At 41.2% G+C, this 18,247-nt stretch overlaps 1 protein-coding gene across 1 annotated transcript in view; it reads left to right on the top strand.

The window, feature by feature from the left end:
• The window catches only part of LOC115117317 (low-density lipoprotein receptor-related protein 1B-like), a 286,805-nt gene that overhangs the window by 168,582 nt on the left and 99,976 nt on the right, over positions 1-18,247 (top strand). Inside the window, exons 47-49 of the mRNA XM_065014311.1 lie at positions 4,563-4,685; positions 4,910-5,050; positions 6,699-6,886. Coding sequence (XP_064870383.1) covers positions 4,563-4,685; positions 4,910-5,050; positions 6,699-6,886 — 452 coding nt within the window. The remainder of the gene's footprint in view (positions 1-4,562; positions 4,686-4,909; positions 5,051-6,698; positions 6,887-18,247) is intronic.

Here is an 18,247-nt window from a genome sequence, read left to right as displayed (position 1 = left end):
TGTGCTGCATCTAATTCGATTGCCGACAGTTCTTACTGTGTGTGTGTGTGTGTGTGTGTGTGTGTGTGTGTGTGTGTGTGTGTGTGTGTGTGTGTGTGTGTGTGTGTGTGTCAGACCATCGACGTTTTGCACATACGTATAGACGGGTGCTGGAGACGTTCTTCAAAGCTTCCAAACTCAACTGGCAGTGTCAGCCTAGACCAGCTGTACCAGGAGGACAAATGGGTCAATTGTTTTGCTGTCGGTAGCAAGCCAACAATATAAGCTTTCGTGATCGAATCGGCCATAACCGGGCTTGCTAGTACCATTACAAGTCAAGTTAGCCAAGTTTAGCTAGCAAGCTTTGTTTGCTTTAACCTAAATATAATGAACCCTTATGTTATAGCTAGCTAGTTAGTTAATGTTAGCTTGCTAGTCTAGCAAGCCTCAGTGCATCTTATTTGGAGCAAAACTGGAGAAATGTTTTGATGATAAAGAGTAAAGGAATGACTTTGGCATTATGACTCATAATAGTCTTTGAGTTTCTATACCTGTGTGTTGTAGCTAGCTAGCTAACTAATGTGTGTCTGTACCATGCTACTACATTAGGAATACAGACAATACACAATAATTGCCCATGAAAGTCTAATAGTGTTTTTGTCATTCTCTTATCGTTTGGTGGCCTGCAGATTATTTTGGGAGTTTGTTCTACGTGGGAAGAAGCTAGGCAGAGGACACTGAATCCCCTTGCCTGCGTGTGTTGTTGTTGGCCATTCGAGCAATTTATCCCTCACACAATGGTCAGTAGGTTGGATACAAAGAAGATGATGACCTGAGGAGATGTGAAAGGTCCCATAACAACAATCTCACCTTGTATTAAAGTGACTCCGAACACCTCACTGCACCCACCAAACACACCATATGCAAGCATTCCCTTTGTAGAACTGTAGTATACAGTACCAGTCAAAAGTTTGGACACCTACTTGTTCAAGGGTTTTTCTATATTTTCTCACTATTTTCTATATTATAGAATAATAGTGAAGACATCAAAACTATGAAATAACACATATGGATTCATGTAGCAACCAAAAAAATGTTAAACAAATCTAAATATATGAAGATTTTGGATTCTTTAAAGTAGCCACCCTTTGCCTTGATGACAGCTTTGTACACTTGGCATTTTCTCAACCAGCTTCATGGGACAGTCACCTGGAATGCATTTCACTTAACAGGTGTGCCTTGTTTAAAGTTAATTTGTGGAATGTCTTCCCTTCTTAATGCACACTCTTGGCTCTCAACCAGCTTCATAGTTTTGATGTCTTCACTGTTATTTCCAATGTAGAAAATGGCACAAACAAAGAAAAACCCTTGAATGAGTAGGTGTGTACACATTTGTGACTGGTACTGTATATTATAAGCATTAGTAGTATATTTTTCTGCTACTATATACAGTGCCTTGCGAAAGTATTCGGCCCCCTTGAACTTTGTGACCTTTTGCCACATTTCAGGCTTCAAACATAAAATATATAAAACTGTATTTCTTTGTGAAGAATCAACAACAAGTGGGACACAATCATGAAGTGGAACGACATTTATTGGATATTTCAAACTTTTTTAACAAATCAAAAACTGAAAAATTGGGCGTGCAAAATTATTCAGCCCCTTTACTTTCAGTGCAGCAAACTCTCCAGAAGTTCAGTGAGGATCTCTGAATGATCCAATGTTGACCTAAATGACTAATGATGATAAATACAATCCACCTGTGTGTAATCAAGTCTCCGTATAAATGCACCTGCACTGTGATAGTCTCAGAGGTCCGTTAAAAGCGCAGAGAGCATCATGAAGAACAAGGAACACACCAGGCAGGTCCGAGATACTGTTGTGAAGAAGTTTAAAGCCGGATTTGGATACAAAAAGATTTCCCAAGCTTTAAACATCCCAATGAGCACTGTGCAAGCGATAATATTGAAATGGACGGAGTATCAGACCACTGCAAATCTACCAAGACCTGGCCGTCCCTCTAAACTTTCAGCTCATACAAGGAGAAGACTAATCAGAGATGCAGCCAAGAGGCCCATGATCACTCTGGATGAACTGCAGAGATCTACAGCTGAGGTGGGACACTCTGTCCATAGGACAACAATCAGTCGTATATTGCACAAATCTGGCCTTTATGGAAGAGTGGCAAGAAGAAAGCAATTTCTTAAAGATATCCATAAAAAGTGTTGTTTAAGGTTTGCCACAAGCCACCTGGGAGACACACCAAACATGTGGAAGAAGGTGCTCTGGTCAGATGAAACCAAAATTGAACTTTTTGGCAACAATGCAAAACGTTATGTTTGGCGTAAAAGCAACACAGCTCATTACCCTGAACACACCATCCCCACTGTCAAACATGGTGGTGGCAGCATCATGGTTTGGGCCTGCTTTTCTTCAGCAGGGACAGGGAAGATGGTTAAAATTGATGGGAAGATGGATGGAGCCAAATACAGGACCATTCTGGAAGAAAACCTGATGGAGTCTGCAAAAGACCTGAGACTGGGACGGAGATTTGTCTTCCATCAAGACAATGATCCAAAACATAAAGCAAAATCTACAATGGAATGGTTCAAAAATAAACATATCCAGGTGTTAGAATGGTCAAGTCAAAGTCCAGACCTGAATCCAATCGAGAATCTGTGGAAAGAACTGAAAACTGCTGTTCACAAATGCTCTCCATCCAACCTCACTGAGCTCGAGCTGTTTTGCAAGGAGGAATGGGAAAAAATTTCAGTCTCTCGATGTGCAAAACTGATAGAGACATACCCCAAGCGACTTACAGCTGTAATCGCAGCAAAAGGTGGCGCTTTAAAGTATTAACTTAAGGGGGCTGAATGATTTTGCACGCCCAATTTTTCAGTTTTTGATTTGTTAAACAAGTTTGAAATATCCAATAAATGTCGTTCCACTTCATGATTGTGTCCCACTTGTTGTTGATTCTTCACAAAGAAATACAGTTTTATATCTTTATGTTTGAAGCCTGAAATGTGGCAAAAGGTCGCAAAGTTCAAGGGGGCCGAATACTTTCGCAAGGCACTGTATATGTCATAAATTGCCATAACTGTTCCTGCATACTGCTGTGTAAACTCACCTCGATCTCCAGAGCAAATAAACATTGAATTGAATACAAGCCATGTCTACTTATTTGCTACATTGACCGAATAATCGTCTTTTTTATTGATACATGTTTACTTGCCAGCAAATGAAAGTTGAAATGATACACCAACTCCCTGTATCATTTGTTTAAGCAGTAAGATTGGTAGCTAGTTACTTCCAAATACATTTCATGAATATTGTAGCTAGATACAATGAATTGATCCAGGAGTTGAAGTCAACACTTTATTGGCTTCTGATGCAGTAGGAATCATTTAGTCACTGGTTAGTACACTTGTAAAAAATATTCTATTAAACCTTTTGTCAAACTCCATTATATACATATGTACAAGAGCTAGCAATATCTATACCACAATTCAATTGTGAGCATATTAGGCATTCTACTGTATATCATACTACAACATCAGTCTAACTAAAGATGTTGAATTGATCCAGGAGTTGAAGTCAACACTTCATTGGCTTCTGATGCAGTAGGAATCATTTAGTCACTGGTTAGTACACTTGTAAAAAATATTCTATTAAACCTTTTGTCAAACTCCATTATATACATATGTACAAGAGCTAGCAATATCTATACCACAATTTAATTGTGAGCATATTAGGCATTCTACTGTATATCATACTACAACATCAGTCTAACTAAAGATGTTGTTGGTTGAATGTTCCAGGCAGGTTCCTGAATGTTCTTCAGCTGGTGAACCTTGTCTTGTGTTGGGCAATGCCAGCTGGTCTTGCAGATGCACTCCATGACCTTTGACTCAGACTATACACTTTGGCTCTTGCCAGCCCCGTGCAGTCTTTTCCTCTTTCGAGTTAGATGATGTTGCGCTTGTTCCCGGCTGAAAGCTTTCATCCAATGGGTCTACATGATCTGTACTACTTAAGCTGGTGTCGAGGTCATCATCATCGAAATCAGCAGCAGGATTAGTCTGTAGGAAACACATTAGTCAGGGATTGTGGTTTGCTTACAACCAGGAAACATATAAGGCCTGTTTCTACTGGTGAGATGCAGAAATGCTTGTACAGTATTGCGTGTAGTAAGGAAATTCAAGATTTGTATGGCACCTATTATATGTAAAAAAAAATATATAACACATATTATTGGACGTATACAGTAAAATAGCAGCAGTGGAATTTCGCTTTATTTGTTTTTGTAACACAAGTGTTAAAGACACAAGTCAAATTCCTGAAAAAGGCCTCCACCCCCACCCCTACTTCCTTCAGAGCTGACTCCATATTGTTGAGGATATGTACTTCACCGCACATCTCTAGAGCAGGGTTTTCCAAACTCGTTCCTGGGGACTAATCTGGGTGCACGTTTATTTTTTTTTCCCGAGCACTACACAGCTGGGGGGGAAACCCTGCTCTAGAGTGCCATGATATTGTCAACTCCTAGTGTAACACTCCAACCATATTTCTCACCCTTCCAGCACCCAACAACACATGTGATGACAACTCCTTCCTTTGCCACAACGAAGCCTGCGTTCCCCAGCGTTTTGTCTGTGACCATGATGACGACTGTGGTGATGGATCTGACGAGTCACTTGAATGTGGCAAGTAGATTTGTTGCTTTGTCTTTTAATACCGCCCATGGAGTAATAACTAAGTTATAACATTATAATAAGTTATAACAGAGATTTAACTAATTAATACCTTACTGTAAGTTGGAAGTAGAATGACTTTTCAGTCATCTATCTGGCATCTGCGATGATGTGTTGGCTGTGTAAGTGTCAGTTAGTGAGGCTCCAGCTCTCTCTTTGTTTTTCTGTATCTGCAGTGTACCGGCCCTGTGGACCTGAGGAGTTTCGCTGTGGGGATGGTCGCTGCCTGCTCAGTGCTCAATGGGAATGTGACGGCTGCCCAGACTGTCCTGACCAATCTGACGAGCTGCCCCTGAACCTCAAATGCCTGGCCGCAGGTAGTGTAGTTAACTGCTGTTCAAATACCTGGCCGCAGGAAGTGTAGGTTACTGCTGTTCAAATGCCTGGCCGCAGGTAGTGCAGTTTACTGCTGTTCAAATGCCTGGCCACAGTTACTCTAGTTTACTGCTGTTCAAATGCCTGGCCGCAGGTAGTGTAGTTTACTGCTGTATTGTAGTTTACTGCTGTACTGTACTCTGTGCTGTTAGTACCGTCTGGCCACAGGTAGTATATTCTACTGCTGTTTGACTGGCCGCGGGTACTCTAGTCTACTGCTGTTTGACTGGCCACGGGTACTCTAGTCTACTGCTGTTTGACTGGCCGCGGGTACTCTATTCTACTGCTGTTTGACTGGCCACAGGTACTCTAGTCTACTGCTGTTTGACTGGCCGCGGGTACTCTAGTCTACTGCTGTTTGACTGGCCGCGGGTACTCTAGTCTACTGCTGTTTGACTGGCCGCGGGTACTCTAGTCTACTGCTGTTTGACTGGCCACAGGTACTCTAGTCTACTGCTGTTTGACTGGCCGCGGGTACTCTAGTCTACTGCTGTTTTGCTCTCTCTATTACTGTCAGCAGTCTACTATAAGAGAGGATAGAAACCACACAAAACAATGCTGGGTTGAATATGTAATATGGCCTATTGGGGATGTGGCTTTCAGATAGTTATTTAACCCGTCTGTGATAGTAAATGTCATTCTGCTTCATATGTTCTTTTGTGTTGTCAACACATGTTGAGCAAAGACACTTTTGTAGCTGTAATGAGTCTTACACAAAGGTATGAGTTTCTCAAGTGCCTGTGCATATCCCAATGTTGGGACTGTTACCACTTTGTCTAAATAATATTGCTATTAAGTGTATATGAATACAAACCTAACATGATGAACAGGAATGACATTTACTATTACGGATGGGCAAAAATAACTATTTGAAAGCCACACCCCCAATACGCCATGCCACATTACATATTCTTATATAAAATGTATAACATTATTATTTAAATATTATATGACAAAGTGGTAACTCTCCCAACATTGGGACATTCACAGGCACTTGAGGAATTCATACTCTTAGGTATACCTCACTAAAGGTCAGAAGGTAGCCTATCGGTTGAGAGTTTTGGACCAGTAACCAAAATGTGGCTGGTTCAAATCCCCAAGCCAACTAGGTGAAAAGTCTGTCGACATACCCTTAAGCAATGCACTTAATTCAAATTGCTTCTGTAGACCACTCTGGATAAGAGCATCAGCTAAGTGACTCAAATGTAAACATGTTAGTACTCAACAAACAGATAATACAACAGACAGATGAACCAGAATGACATTTACTGACCAACTCTCTGAAATCCATGCCTCTACTATGCCACCCCTAAAGTATTCTGCTCTAATCTGGTGAGTCTTAGATTGCAACCAAAATGAGTGGCCAAATTGGCTTTGTCAAAATAACCAAAATATTCTGCAAATTTTTTACCAAAATTGGTTTGTTTTTCACCCAGCATTTTTTTGAGTGCGAAGATATAAAGACAGTAAGAGTAAAACTTTCAGAATATCATCAATCTAAATGACTCTCAATTACCAAGATGCAGTTTAAATGATTACTATTGTAAATGCTTTTTGACTCACCATTGACAGTTATAAATTACCTTCCAGGGAGTCTGTGCAATGGTTCCTTCTTCATGTGTTCCAATGGACGCTGCATCTCTGAAGGGATTCTGTGTGACAAGAAAGATGACTGTGGAGACCGGTCCGATGAGAAGAACTGCAACGTGAACGAGTGTCTGAATCGCAGAGTCAGTGGCTGTACACAGGACTGTCAGGATCTTCCTGTTGGATACAAGGTAAGAATGACCACAGACTTAAACAGGCCTTGATGCGTAGCTTGGACAACTGCACATGTATCATATATTCAGAATCATAATCAAGGTTAGGCTGTCTTTCCTAGGGTTTTATGAATTCTAGATATCCCGTCTTTATTTCAGCCAGAGACAGATTTGTAAGTGGACAGACATCACCCGCTGGAAGGCTTACAGATATTATCAATAATAATATAGCCAGAGCAATAGAAATTTTTCAAATATGTACATGCAGAATCTGACTTTAATCAAGTTAACTTAGTTTTTTCTGAATGTTTTGTATTAAGAAGCCTATAACACGGACCTAGTAAAGTACCAACATTATTATCTCAGTGTGCATGATTCAAATGATTATGTCGTGCCTGAGGCTATATTAGGCTTTCCCACACAAGATAGGAAGACAAAGTTATACACACAGTACAGTAGGATCCTATCATCATTAGGACCGGCACGATACCAGCATCGCCGGGACGATACCAGCATCGCGATACTCGTTAGTATCGTGGCAAGGAAACAACTTTAACTTCTTTATGAAAACAGCCCTGATGTTGGAAACAAACATATTATGTTGTCATCTAGAGTAACATTTATTTATTTTCAAAAGCTATATTTGGACAGGAAAAGGCACAATGTTTGCTCACCATGAAAAATGTGTAGTTTTGTAGACAAGTTTAAAAGATTGATGTTTTGTCCTACTTAACAATGCTATAGCACACAATATTTGACATACAGCAGGTTTTTAAAGGACCAAAGAGCTTGGTCTGCTTCTTGTTTTTAAAGGAAAAAAATATTGCGATACTGGTATTGTCCGTGCCCTTATCATCATCTTGAACACAAACCTATGCTATGGATATAAGCTATGAAAGATGAGAAAATAGTTTCGAGAGGCTTCCGTGCCATCAGTTTGTTTGCTGGGATCCTTGGCGACAGGCAGGCAGGCTCCAGAGAGAGAGAATGCGTCACAAATGGTATTATTCCCTATATTTGAAACAAATGACAATGTACAACAAAACATTAGTCGCAGAAGTGAAAAGTGATGCGTTGCAGCTGATTTAGCTAACAGCTCATTTACATCTGCAAGTTACATCTGCAGTCAACATTATTCTGACAGTTATATAGTTCACTACTTTTGACCACAGTCCTATGGGCCCTATATAGGGAATAGGTTGCCATCTGAGATGCAACCAGAGAGAAGGACAGTTCTGCTGAGTGTTCAGCGGGGTGACTGTGCTAGTCTGCTGTCTGGCCTGAATCCAGGGCACGGCCACCCACCAAGTTGACCTCGCGGCCATCAGAGATATCAGAATAACACATCCTGACCTTCACACTGGGCTTTCCCTCCTGCCCCTGTCCTACCCCATGCTCCCTGAATCACAAAGTGACCAAGAAGGACAGACTAAAACAGTCTTCCCTGGCCTGGCTGTCTAGATACTAAAGCAGAGCAGAGCTGTATGACCAGAGAGCACATCAATGAAGACCCCTAGTAGCTAGCTCATCCATCTCTAGGCCGGAACAGATAGATCAGCAGAAAGGCCCTCAAGGTTGGGAATTCTGGATCAGAGAGGCTTAAAGCAGGGGCCAGTAACAGCTGATATAAACATTTTGAGTTATTTTGGGCTGGAGTTGCTGAATGGCACCAATTTTATTTCATTTTTTCGTTAGCTCTTGAGCTATGACATTTATGTCATCATACTGATTCCGCTCTGTTTTTATTGGTCTTGTGTGTAACTTTGTGAGTAGATCTACTGGCACATTGAGGAGCTACACAGCAAATGATCCAGTATTACATTAAATTAACACTGAAAGAGTGGGACCATATACACACTGAAATGAGTGTAAAATTAACACACTGCTTAGTGTAATACCTTGTTAAAATATTTCCCAGAATGGCTTGCCTTTTGACTGAATCATAGGGTTATCACCCATGATTGTATTTGTTATTGACAGAGACATTGCTGTTGCATTGCCAGCACCATACCATTCTGTTTCCCACTGCTGGCTTGCTTCTGAAGCTAAGCAGGGTTGTCCTGATCAGTCCCTAGATGGGAGACCAGATGCTGCTGGAAGTGATGTTGGAGGGCCAGTAAGAGGCACTCTTTGCTCTGGTCTAAAATAATATCACGATGCCCCAGGGCAGTGATTAAGGACATTGGCCTGCATAGGGTACTGTCTTTTGGATGGGATGTTAAACAGGTGCCCTGACACTCTATGGTCACTATAAAGAGCCAATGGCACTTATCGTAAGAGTAGGGATGTTAACCCTGGTGTCCTGGCCCTCATACCATCACAGTCACCTAATCATCCCTAATTGGCTCATTCATCCCACGTCCTCTTCCGTGTAACTATTCCTCAGGTCGTTGCTGTAAATTAGAATGTGTTCAGTCAATTTACCTGGTAAAATAAAGGTTAAGTAAAACTAAACAAATAATTGCATTCATCCATTTTCAGTCCTATGGACTTCCCCAAGTGAGATCCTAAGTGATTATGTTATCATAACATTTTTATTTTATTTAACACAATGTCATACGCCACGTGTCAAACTCATTCCGTGGAGGGCCGAGTCTGCGGGTTTTCGATCCGGGTTTTCGCTTCCTTGTACTTGATTCATAAGGTAAGGTCACTAATTATAAATTAACTCCCCTCACCTGATTGTCTAGGTATTCATTGAAAGGGAAAAAAACCCAGCAAACACTAGGCTCTACATTGAATGAGTTTGACACCCATGTCATACGTATTTCATAAGGTCTTATTTTGAGGGCCTAGTTTTACCCTACAGAGGTCTAAAACAAATTGTATTTTTATTTGACCTTTATGTAACTAGGCAAGTCAGTTAAGAACAAATTCTTATTTTCAGTTAACTGCCTTGTTCAGGGGCAGAACGACAGATTTTTACATTTTCGGCACGGGGATTCGATCTTGCGACCTTTCGGTTACAAGTCCGACGCTCTAACCGCTAGGCTACCAAAACAACTAATCTAATCAATGTGATACTAAAACCACACCCATCATTATCATATTTCCCAACATTGTTTATTGCAGGTTGAGTTTTATAATTGTTCAAGAAATATGTTTGTGCATGTAAATGGATTAATAATAATCCATTTATAAATGACAATCCAAAAATACATTACAAACATTTTCTAACCAATCCAATATGTTTCTATTACTTTTTTCACCCATTACTGAAATGGTTGTTCCAGTTTTGATGCTTTAGTTAGTCTCATATCTTAGTCTCCCCCACCATGTAAGTCATTCTGAATGCAGGATGAGGTGATAGAACATTCAAAATATTTGTACAAGCTAAATTCCAATTGGAATTATGAATCACTTTGCAAGCCTGCACAATGTGACTTGCAGACCTGATGTGGCCTGTAGACCTTGAGTTCCATGGCAACTGTATTATACCCTTACAAAAAAAGGTTTGATTACAGCTGAGTCGTTGTGGGTAGGTCTCTAAGAGCCTTTGCACGCCTGTATTGTACAATATTTTCCCATTATTCTTTTTACACTTTTCAAGCTGGTTGTTGATCATTGCTAGAAATCAATTTTCCAGTCTTGCCATAGATTAAGCCTATTTAAGTCAAAACTGTAACTAGGCCACCCAGAACATTCAATGTTGTCTTGGTACTCCAGTGTATATTTGGCCTTCTGTTTTAGGTTATTGTCCTGCCTAAAGTTGAAATCATCTCCCAGTGTCTGTTAGAATGAAGACTGAACCAGGTTTTCCTCTAGGATTTTGCATGTGCTTAGCTGTATTCTTTTTCTTTTCATCCTAAAAACCACCCAAGTCCTTGCCGATGATAAGCATACTCATAACATTATTCAGCCACCACTATGCTTGAAAATATAAAGAGTGGTACTCAGTGATATGTTGTGTTGGATTTGCCCCAAACATAATTTTTTTTATTCAGGATAGGTGTTAGTTTCTTTGCCACATTCTTTGCAGTATTACTTGTGCCTTGTTCTAAACAGGTGGTGGTGTGTATTCATGGATGCCAAGGGAAGCCAGGCTTCCCCAAATATTTGACCAATAACATTTTTTAAGTAATAAAATAATTTCTCTTTCATCTCTGAGTTTGAGTTGATTTATTTTTATTTTTACAAGGACAGTGCACATTACTCAACGTTTCAGTAAAAGTGTTGGTTTTAGCCAGTCGGCTAATTTTCAACCGTAGTCTCTGGGCAGGTTATTAGAGAGAATTGGGCCAGTAACCAAAAGGTTGCTACCTTGTCAGCTGGGCTGACAAGGTAGAAATCTGTTGTTCTGCCCCTGAACAAGGTAGTTAACCCACTGTTCCTAGGCTGTCATTGTAAATAAGAATTTGTTCTTAACTGACTTGCCTAGTTAAATAAAGGTAAAATAAAATAAAAATGCATCAATCTCAAGACATTGGGGGCCTTCGGTCCAGAACCACAGCCCCAACAATGCCGCCTTTGTCCATATCGGACTTCAAATTTTCCAGAAGAAAGCAGTTGGCTGTTTCTGTGTTGTGCTCTGAAGCCAAACTGCATGGATTGTAATGTGAAGGGGCTGTTGTTGAGGTGGGCAATCAGTTGTTCTGCTACATACTTTTCAACAACCTTCAACACCACAGGTAGTATACTAATGGGCCAGTAGTTACTTACGTCAGCAAGGTCACCCGATTTAAAGATGGCCGTTATTATGGCCAACTTTCAGACCCTTGGAAACACCCCCTGATCAATAGATATGTTGGTGACCTTAGTAATGGGGCCAATGAGTGACTCTCTGTAGTTTTTATGAATGGAAGAGTCCAGCCCAAACACATATTTGGCTTTAGAGTTCTTTAGTGAGCTAATCACCTTGTTCACCTCTGACTCAGAAACCTTCCTTATGATGAAGACGGGTTGAGTGCCATTCGCTAGCACTGAGCCCAAGAAACCTGTGGAGGGGTTCTGTGTCAGTACCTTGACAGAGTCAAAAAAATAGGAATTGAAGGCTATTGCTATTTCGACTGCATCCTGTGTCAGATTGTCATTCACCATGATTTCTAGTCTTTTTGCAGTGTTTTTGCAGGTCTTTCCCTATTAACTTTTTTTAGATTCTCCCAGATCGATTTAGAATTTCACTTTGCTTCACCAATTATGTTAATAAAAAAGTTTACCTTGGCCTGTCTGATTTATTTCATCACCTTATTTGTCAACATGGTCAACCTACATCTGTCATGCTCTACTTTGGACTTCAGGGAGGTTTTTAGAGCATGATCTCGTTCTTTCATCAGTTTCCATTTAGCCAAGGAAGAGTGCTCCTTTGGCCAGGTTTGGATTTGATTTTCTTTTGGAAACCATTTATAGTTGTCTGGATTGTGGATAGAAAAACCTATCAGCTTCCACATCTGTATAGGACAAGAGATCATTCCAGTTAATTCCCTTAATTGCGTTTTCAAAATAATTTAATTCACTCTTAGGTAATCTGAGTTGATCAGGCTTTCTAACAGTCGAGAGGTTAAACCTGTTCTTAAAAAGCTTTCTGACTACAAGTGTCAGATTATGATCACATAGCCCAGTAACCATATTGAATGATTTAGTCACTCTCTGGTTTATTACTGAACACCAGATCAATCTGTGTTTTAGAGCAATAAGTCACCCTGGTAGGCCCTTTAACTAGCTGTGTAAGGTCAAATGTATTAGAGATCCACTTGAGAGTTTTCCTACAAGACTTGTCTTCATAATTAATGTTAAAATCTCCCATTAAGATGACCTCTTTCCCAAAATCACATTCCCTAAGCATGTTATTACACTTTTCAAACAACACACTTTTGGTGGAAAGTGGTCTATACATTCCAATAAGGGTGAGAGACATTTGGAGAAACAGTGTAATGTTTAGGCCAATACAGTCTAGTTCATTATCACATGACCACACAATTTGTTTACATCGGATATGTTCTTTAATGTAAATCATCACACCCCCTCTTCCTTCGATCCGGTCTCTCCTGAAAACATTGTAGCCAGGCACAATCAAAGCAGCACATGGAGAGTTTTTATGGAACCACGTCTCTGAAAGGCAGAGGAAGTCAAGGTTGGAGTCTGTGAGAAGATGTTGAATTTGATCACTTTTTGGAATGTCACTGCAAATGTTCAAGTGCCTTACTCTTAACTCGTGGGTCCCAGATGACTTGACACATTGAAAAAAGTAAAATGTTCTGTGATTTCTGACGGCTGGGTTTAGGCCGTTTTGATTAGGGGCAGTTCGGTAGTGCAATTAACTATCCCTTCCGCTTTCACTGGATGCGGTGAACTCATTAAAACAACTTGCGTGAATAGGAGTCAGGGTTTGCGTATAGTGACTTGGATATGTTTGGAGAGTCAAATTCCATTTTGGAGCCGGGTGAGTCGAGGGAAACCATGGGACCAAAGCACTCACCCACTTCCACAGCGGCGACGATCAGCGCTGGCTCGGTGATGTTAGGCCCAGGGTTGAGTTGCACATCCCGGGAAGCAGGAGGGTAGTGGATAGGTAGTTTAACAGTTTCCAATAAATGTTGGACTTGTGTTTGTTACTCCTAAACAGTTCAGTGGAATAGGGAGCGAGGTAGACTTGGCCATTATTCAGAACATTATGGGATGCTGTGTCCTGTCCGCTCCTGTGTAACGGTGAACCAATGTGTTTGGTGTTGTAATTCTCCAGCAGCAGATTGATTGTGTCATCCCAGCAAGGACGCACTGAGATTATCATTAAAGCAGCTACGTAACTGACAATTGTCAAATAAAAATACATTTTTATTGGTCACATACACATGGTTAGCAGATGTTAATGCGAGGGTAGCGAAATGCTTGTGCTTCTAGTTCCGACCGTGCAGTAATATGTAACAAGTAATCTAACAATTTCACACAACTACCTTAGTGTAAAGGAATGATTAAGAATATGTACATATAAATATATGGATGAGTGATGGCCGAATGGCATAGGCAAGATGCAGTAGATTGTATAGAGTACAGTATATACATATGAGAGGAGTAATGTAGGGTATGTAAACATGATATAAAGTGTCATTTATTTATACATTTATTACATCCAAGTATTAATTATTAAAGTGGCTAGAGATTGAGTCTGTATGTTGGCAGAAGCCACTCAATGTTAGTGATGGCTGTTAAACAGTTGGATGGCCTTGAGATAGAAGCTGTTTTTCAGTCTCTCGGTCCCAGCTTTGATGCACCTGTACTGACCTCGCCTTCTGGATGATAGCAGGGTGAACAGGCAGTGGCTCGAGTGGTTATTGTCCTTGATGATATTTTTGGCCTTCCTGTGACATCGGGTGGTGTAGGTGCCCTGGGGTGCAGATAGTCTGCCCCCGGTGATGTGTTGTGCAGAACTCACTACCCTCTGGAGAGCCTTACGATTGTGGGCGGAGCAGTTGCCGTACCAGGCAGTGATGTAGCCCGACAGGATGCTGTCTATTGTGCATCTGTAAAAGTTTTTGACTGTCGACAAATTTCTTCAGCCTCCTGAGGTTGAAGAGGCACTGTGGCGCCTTTTTCACCATGCTGTCTGTGTGGGTGGACCATTTCAGTTTGTCCGTGATGTGTATGCCGAGGAACTTAAAACTCCTCCCTGCAGGCCGTCTCGTTGTTGGTAGTCAAGCCTACCACTGTAGTGTCGTCTGCAAACTTGATGATTGAGTTGGAGGCGTGCATGGCCACGCAGTCATGGGGGAACAGGGAGTACAGGAGAGGGCTGAGAATGCACCCTTGTTGTGCCCCAGTGTTGAAGACCAGTGGTGTGGAGATGTTGTTTCCTACCCTCACCACCTGGGGGTGGCCAGTCAGAAAGTCCAGGACCCAGTTGCTCAGGGTGGGGTCGAGACCCAGGGTCTTGAGCTTAATGACGAGTTTGGAGGGTACGATGATGTTAAATGCTGAGCTGTAATCGATGAACAGCATTCTTACATAGGTCTTCCTCTTTTCCAGATGGATTAGGGCAGTGTGCAGTGTGATTGCGATTGCGTTGGCTGTGGACCTATTGGGGCCGTAAGCAACTTGGAGTGGGTCTAGGGTGTCATTTAGGGTGGAGGTGATATGATCCTTGACTAGTCTCTCAAAGCACTTCATGATAACGGAAGTGAGTTCTATGGGGCGATAGTCGTTTAGCTCAGTTACCTTGGCTTTCTTGGGAACAGGAACAATGGTGGCCCTCTTGAAGCATGTGGGAACAGCAGACTGGGATAGGGATTGATTGAATATGTCCGTAAACACACCAGCCAGCTGGTCTGCACATGCTTGGAGGACGCGTCTAGGGATGCCGTCTGGGCCGGCAGCCTTGCGAGGGTTAACACGTTGAAATGTTTTACTCACGTTGGCTGCGTTAAAGGAGAGCCCGCAGGTTTTGGTAGCGGGCCATGTCAGTGGCACTGTATTGCACTCAAAGCGAGCAAAGAAGTTGTTTAGTTTGTCTGGGAACAAGACATCATGGTCCACGGCGGGGCTTCTTTTTGTTATCCGTGATTGACCGTAGACCCTGCCACATACCTCTCGTGTCTGAGCCGTTGAATTGCGACTCTACTTTGTCTCTTTACTGACGCTTAGCTTGTTTGATTGGCTTGTGGAGGGAATGGCTACACTGTTTATATTCGGTCATGTTACCGATTGCCTTGCCATGATTAAAAGCAGTGGTTCGCGCTTTCAGTTTTGCGCAAATGCAGCCATCAATCCACAGTTTCTGGTTGGGTAAGGTTTTAATAGTCACCGTCGGTTCAACATCACCAATGCACTTGCTATTAAACTCGCTCACTGAATCGGTGTATACATCAATGTTGTTGTCCTATGCCATCCGGAACATATCCCAGTCCACGTGATCGAAGCAGTCTTGAAACGTGGAATCAGATTGGTCAGACCAGCGTTGAACAGACCTGAGCACGGGCGTTTGCTGTTTTAGTTTCTGTCTATAGGCTGGGAGCAACAAAATGGCGTCGGAGTTGCAATGTACTGGAAATAAATGCATAATTGCGGCGAAATCATCCAAGTGAAGTTAGCAGCGACCCCCAGTCACAGTATGTGTAGCCAAAGTATTTGATGCTGTCTGGAACAAAAGAGTATGACATGTTGCTACCTTGGCATTTGATTGATTGATGCCAGCAAGCATTTGGCCTACCTTCATAAACAAATTATAAAATAATTAGCCAATCAGACCTTTGGTGGCATGTCTTGTGGGGTATGCATGAGCTGTATGCTAGTAGCTTGAACAGACACCTCTGCATGTCAACACTTCTTACAAAAACAAGTAGTGATGAAATCAATCTCTCCTCTACATACATGTCAGCTGTCCATGTACATTTATGGGCCAGCCTTGCTGCCCTGATCTGAGCCAATTGTAATTTTCCGAGGTCCCTCTTTATGGCACCTGACCACACGCCTGAACAGTAGTCCAGGTGCAACAAAACTAGAGCCTGTAGGACCTGCCTTGTTGATAGTGTTGTTAAAAAAGCAGAGCAACAATTTATTATGGACAGACTTCTCCCCATATTAGCTCCTCTTGTATCAACATGACCATGACAGTTTACTATCCAGGGTTAATCCAAGCAGTTTAATCATGTCAATTTGCTCAATTTCCACATAATTTAATACAATGTTTAGTTCAAGTTTAGGTTTTAGTGAATGATTTGTCCCAAATACAATGCTTTTAGTTTAAAAAAAAAATATAGTACTTATTCCTTGCCACCCATTCTGAAACTTACTGCAGATCTTTAAGTGTTGCAGTGATTTCACTCACTGTAGTAGCTAATGTATATAGTGTTGAGTCATCCACATACATATATACACTGGCTTTACTCAGGGCCAGTGGCATGGCATTAGTAAAGATTTTTAAATGTAAGGGGCCTTGACAGCTGCCGTGGGGAATTCCTGATTCTACCTGGATTATATTGGGGAGGCTTCCATTAAAGAACACCCTCTGTTTTCTGTTTATTGGGTAAGTCTTTATCCAAAATATAGCAGGGGGTGTAAAGCCATAACACACGTTTTTCCATCAGCAGACTATGAGCGATAATGTCAAAAGCCGCACAAGTCCAACAAAACAGCTCACACAATCTTCCTATCATCAATTTCCCATTGATGTAAGTGCCATGCTTGTTGAATGTCCTTCCCTATAAGTGTGCTGAAAGTCTGTTGTCAATTTGTTAACAATAAAATAGCATTGTTTCTGGTCAAACACAATTTTATGGTCAGCAATTTGAAACGGTAAAGGGAGCTGTACTATTCTTGGGTAGCGGAATTACTTTTGCTTCCCTACAGGCTTGAGGGCACACACTTTCTAGTAGGTTTAGATTGAAAATATAGGAAATGGGAGTGTCAATATCGTCCGCTATTACCCTCAGTAATTTTCCATTTATTTGGTTATTCCAAAATATAATAGATGTTAAAATGTCACATAAAATGTAGTTCAACTTCTAAATAATCAATAATTCAAAGAATAAATAATCAATCCAACTTAAATTAATCAAATCAAAAGAAAAACAAACAATTTACTCAGAAAACAAAAAAACAAATGCATTCAAACAAATAACATTCAACAATCATCAGTCAGTCATGGTTGGTCTGATGGAGTGGTTCACTGTGTGTTTGTGTCTTTGTGTTGGGGTAGGGGAAGGTGTGGGGTCTGAGCTGGCAGTTGCTGGATGAAGTTGGCAGTTGTGGTTGGTCGGTGCTGTATCTAGGGTGTAGTGGAAATTTCCTGTATTTACCAAATCATGAGAGCAAACCACACACAAGTCAGAGTTATCATAAAGTCCATCTTTAATTATATGAGCTCCATCACAACCCTGTGACTCTCAGATCAATTCAGTGTCTATAAATTAATTCTCTGAGAGTGCTTACAAAACAGTTCTTAGTATAATTTATAGCCAAGACACACTCATCTCAATTCACATGACGAATAACAGATCTTAGGAACATTACAAAGGAAGACTTTACTTGAGAGAGGAGTATCCCATAGCCAGACAGCATTAGCTATAAATTATCGTTCAGTTTCCTCTCCTAAAAAAAAATAAAAAATTAAATTTACCTTTATTTTACTAGGCAAGTCAGTTAAGAAAAATGTCTTATTTTCAATGATGGCCTAGGAACAGTGGGTTAACTGCCTGTTCAGGGGTAGAACAACAGATTTGTACCTTGCCAGGTCGGGGATTTGAACTTGCAACCTTAGTACAACGCCCTAACCACTAGGCTACCTTGCCTAGTGGTTCTACTTATCGTTCTTGGTACTACATAGTACCAAGACATTAGGATATATATCAATTGTCATTTTAGACACTCCCATTCTGGACAAGCTCACGGAGACACAGTGACTGGCACACAGACATTGTGGAGCCAAGAGATAATTGGTTCCCCCTCAAT

The sequence above is a fragment of the Oncorhynchus nerka genome, linkage group LG1, assembly GCF_034236695.1.
Source record: "Oncorhynchus nerka isolate Pitt River linkage group LG1, Oner_Uvic_2.0, whole genome shotgun sequence".
In the NCBI taxonomy this organism is placed as follows: Eukaryota; Metazoa; Chordata; class Actinopteri; order Salmoniformes; family Salmonidae; genus Oncorhynchus; species Oncorhynchus nerka.
This window is presented reverse-complemented; position numbering and strand designations above follow the sequence as displayed.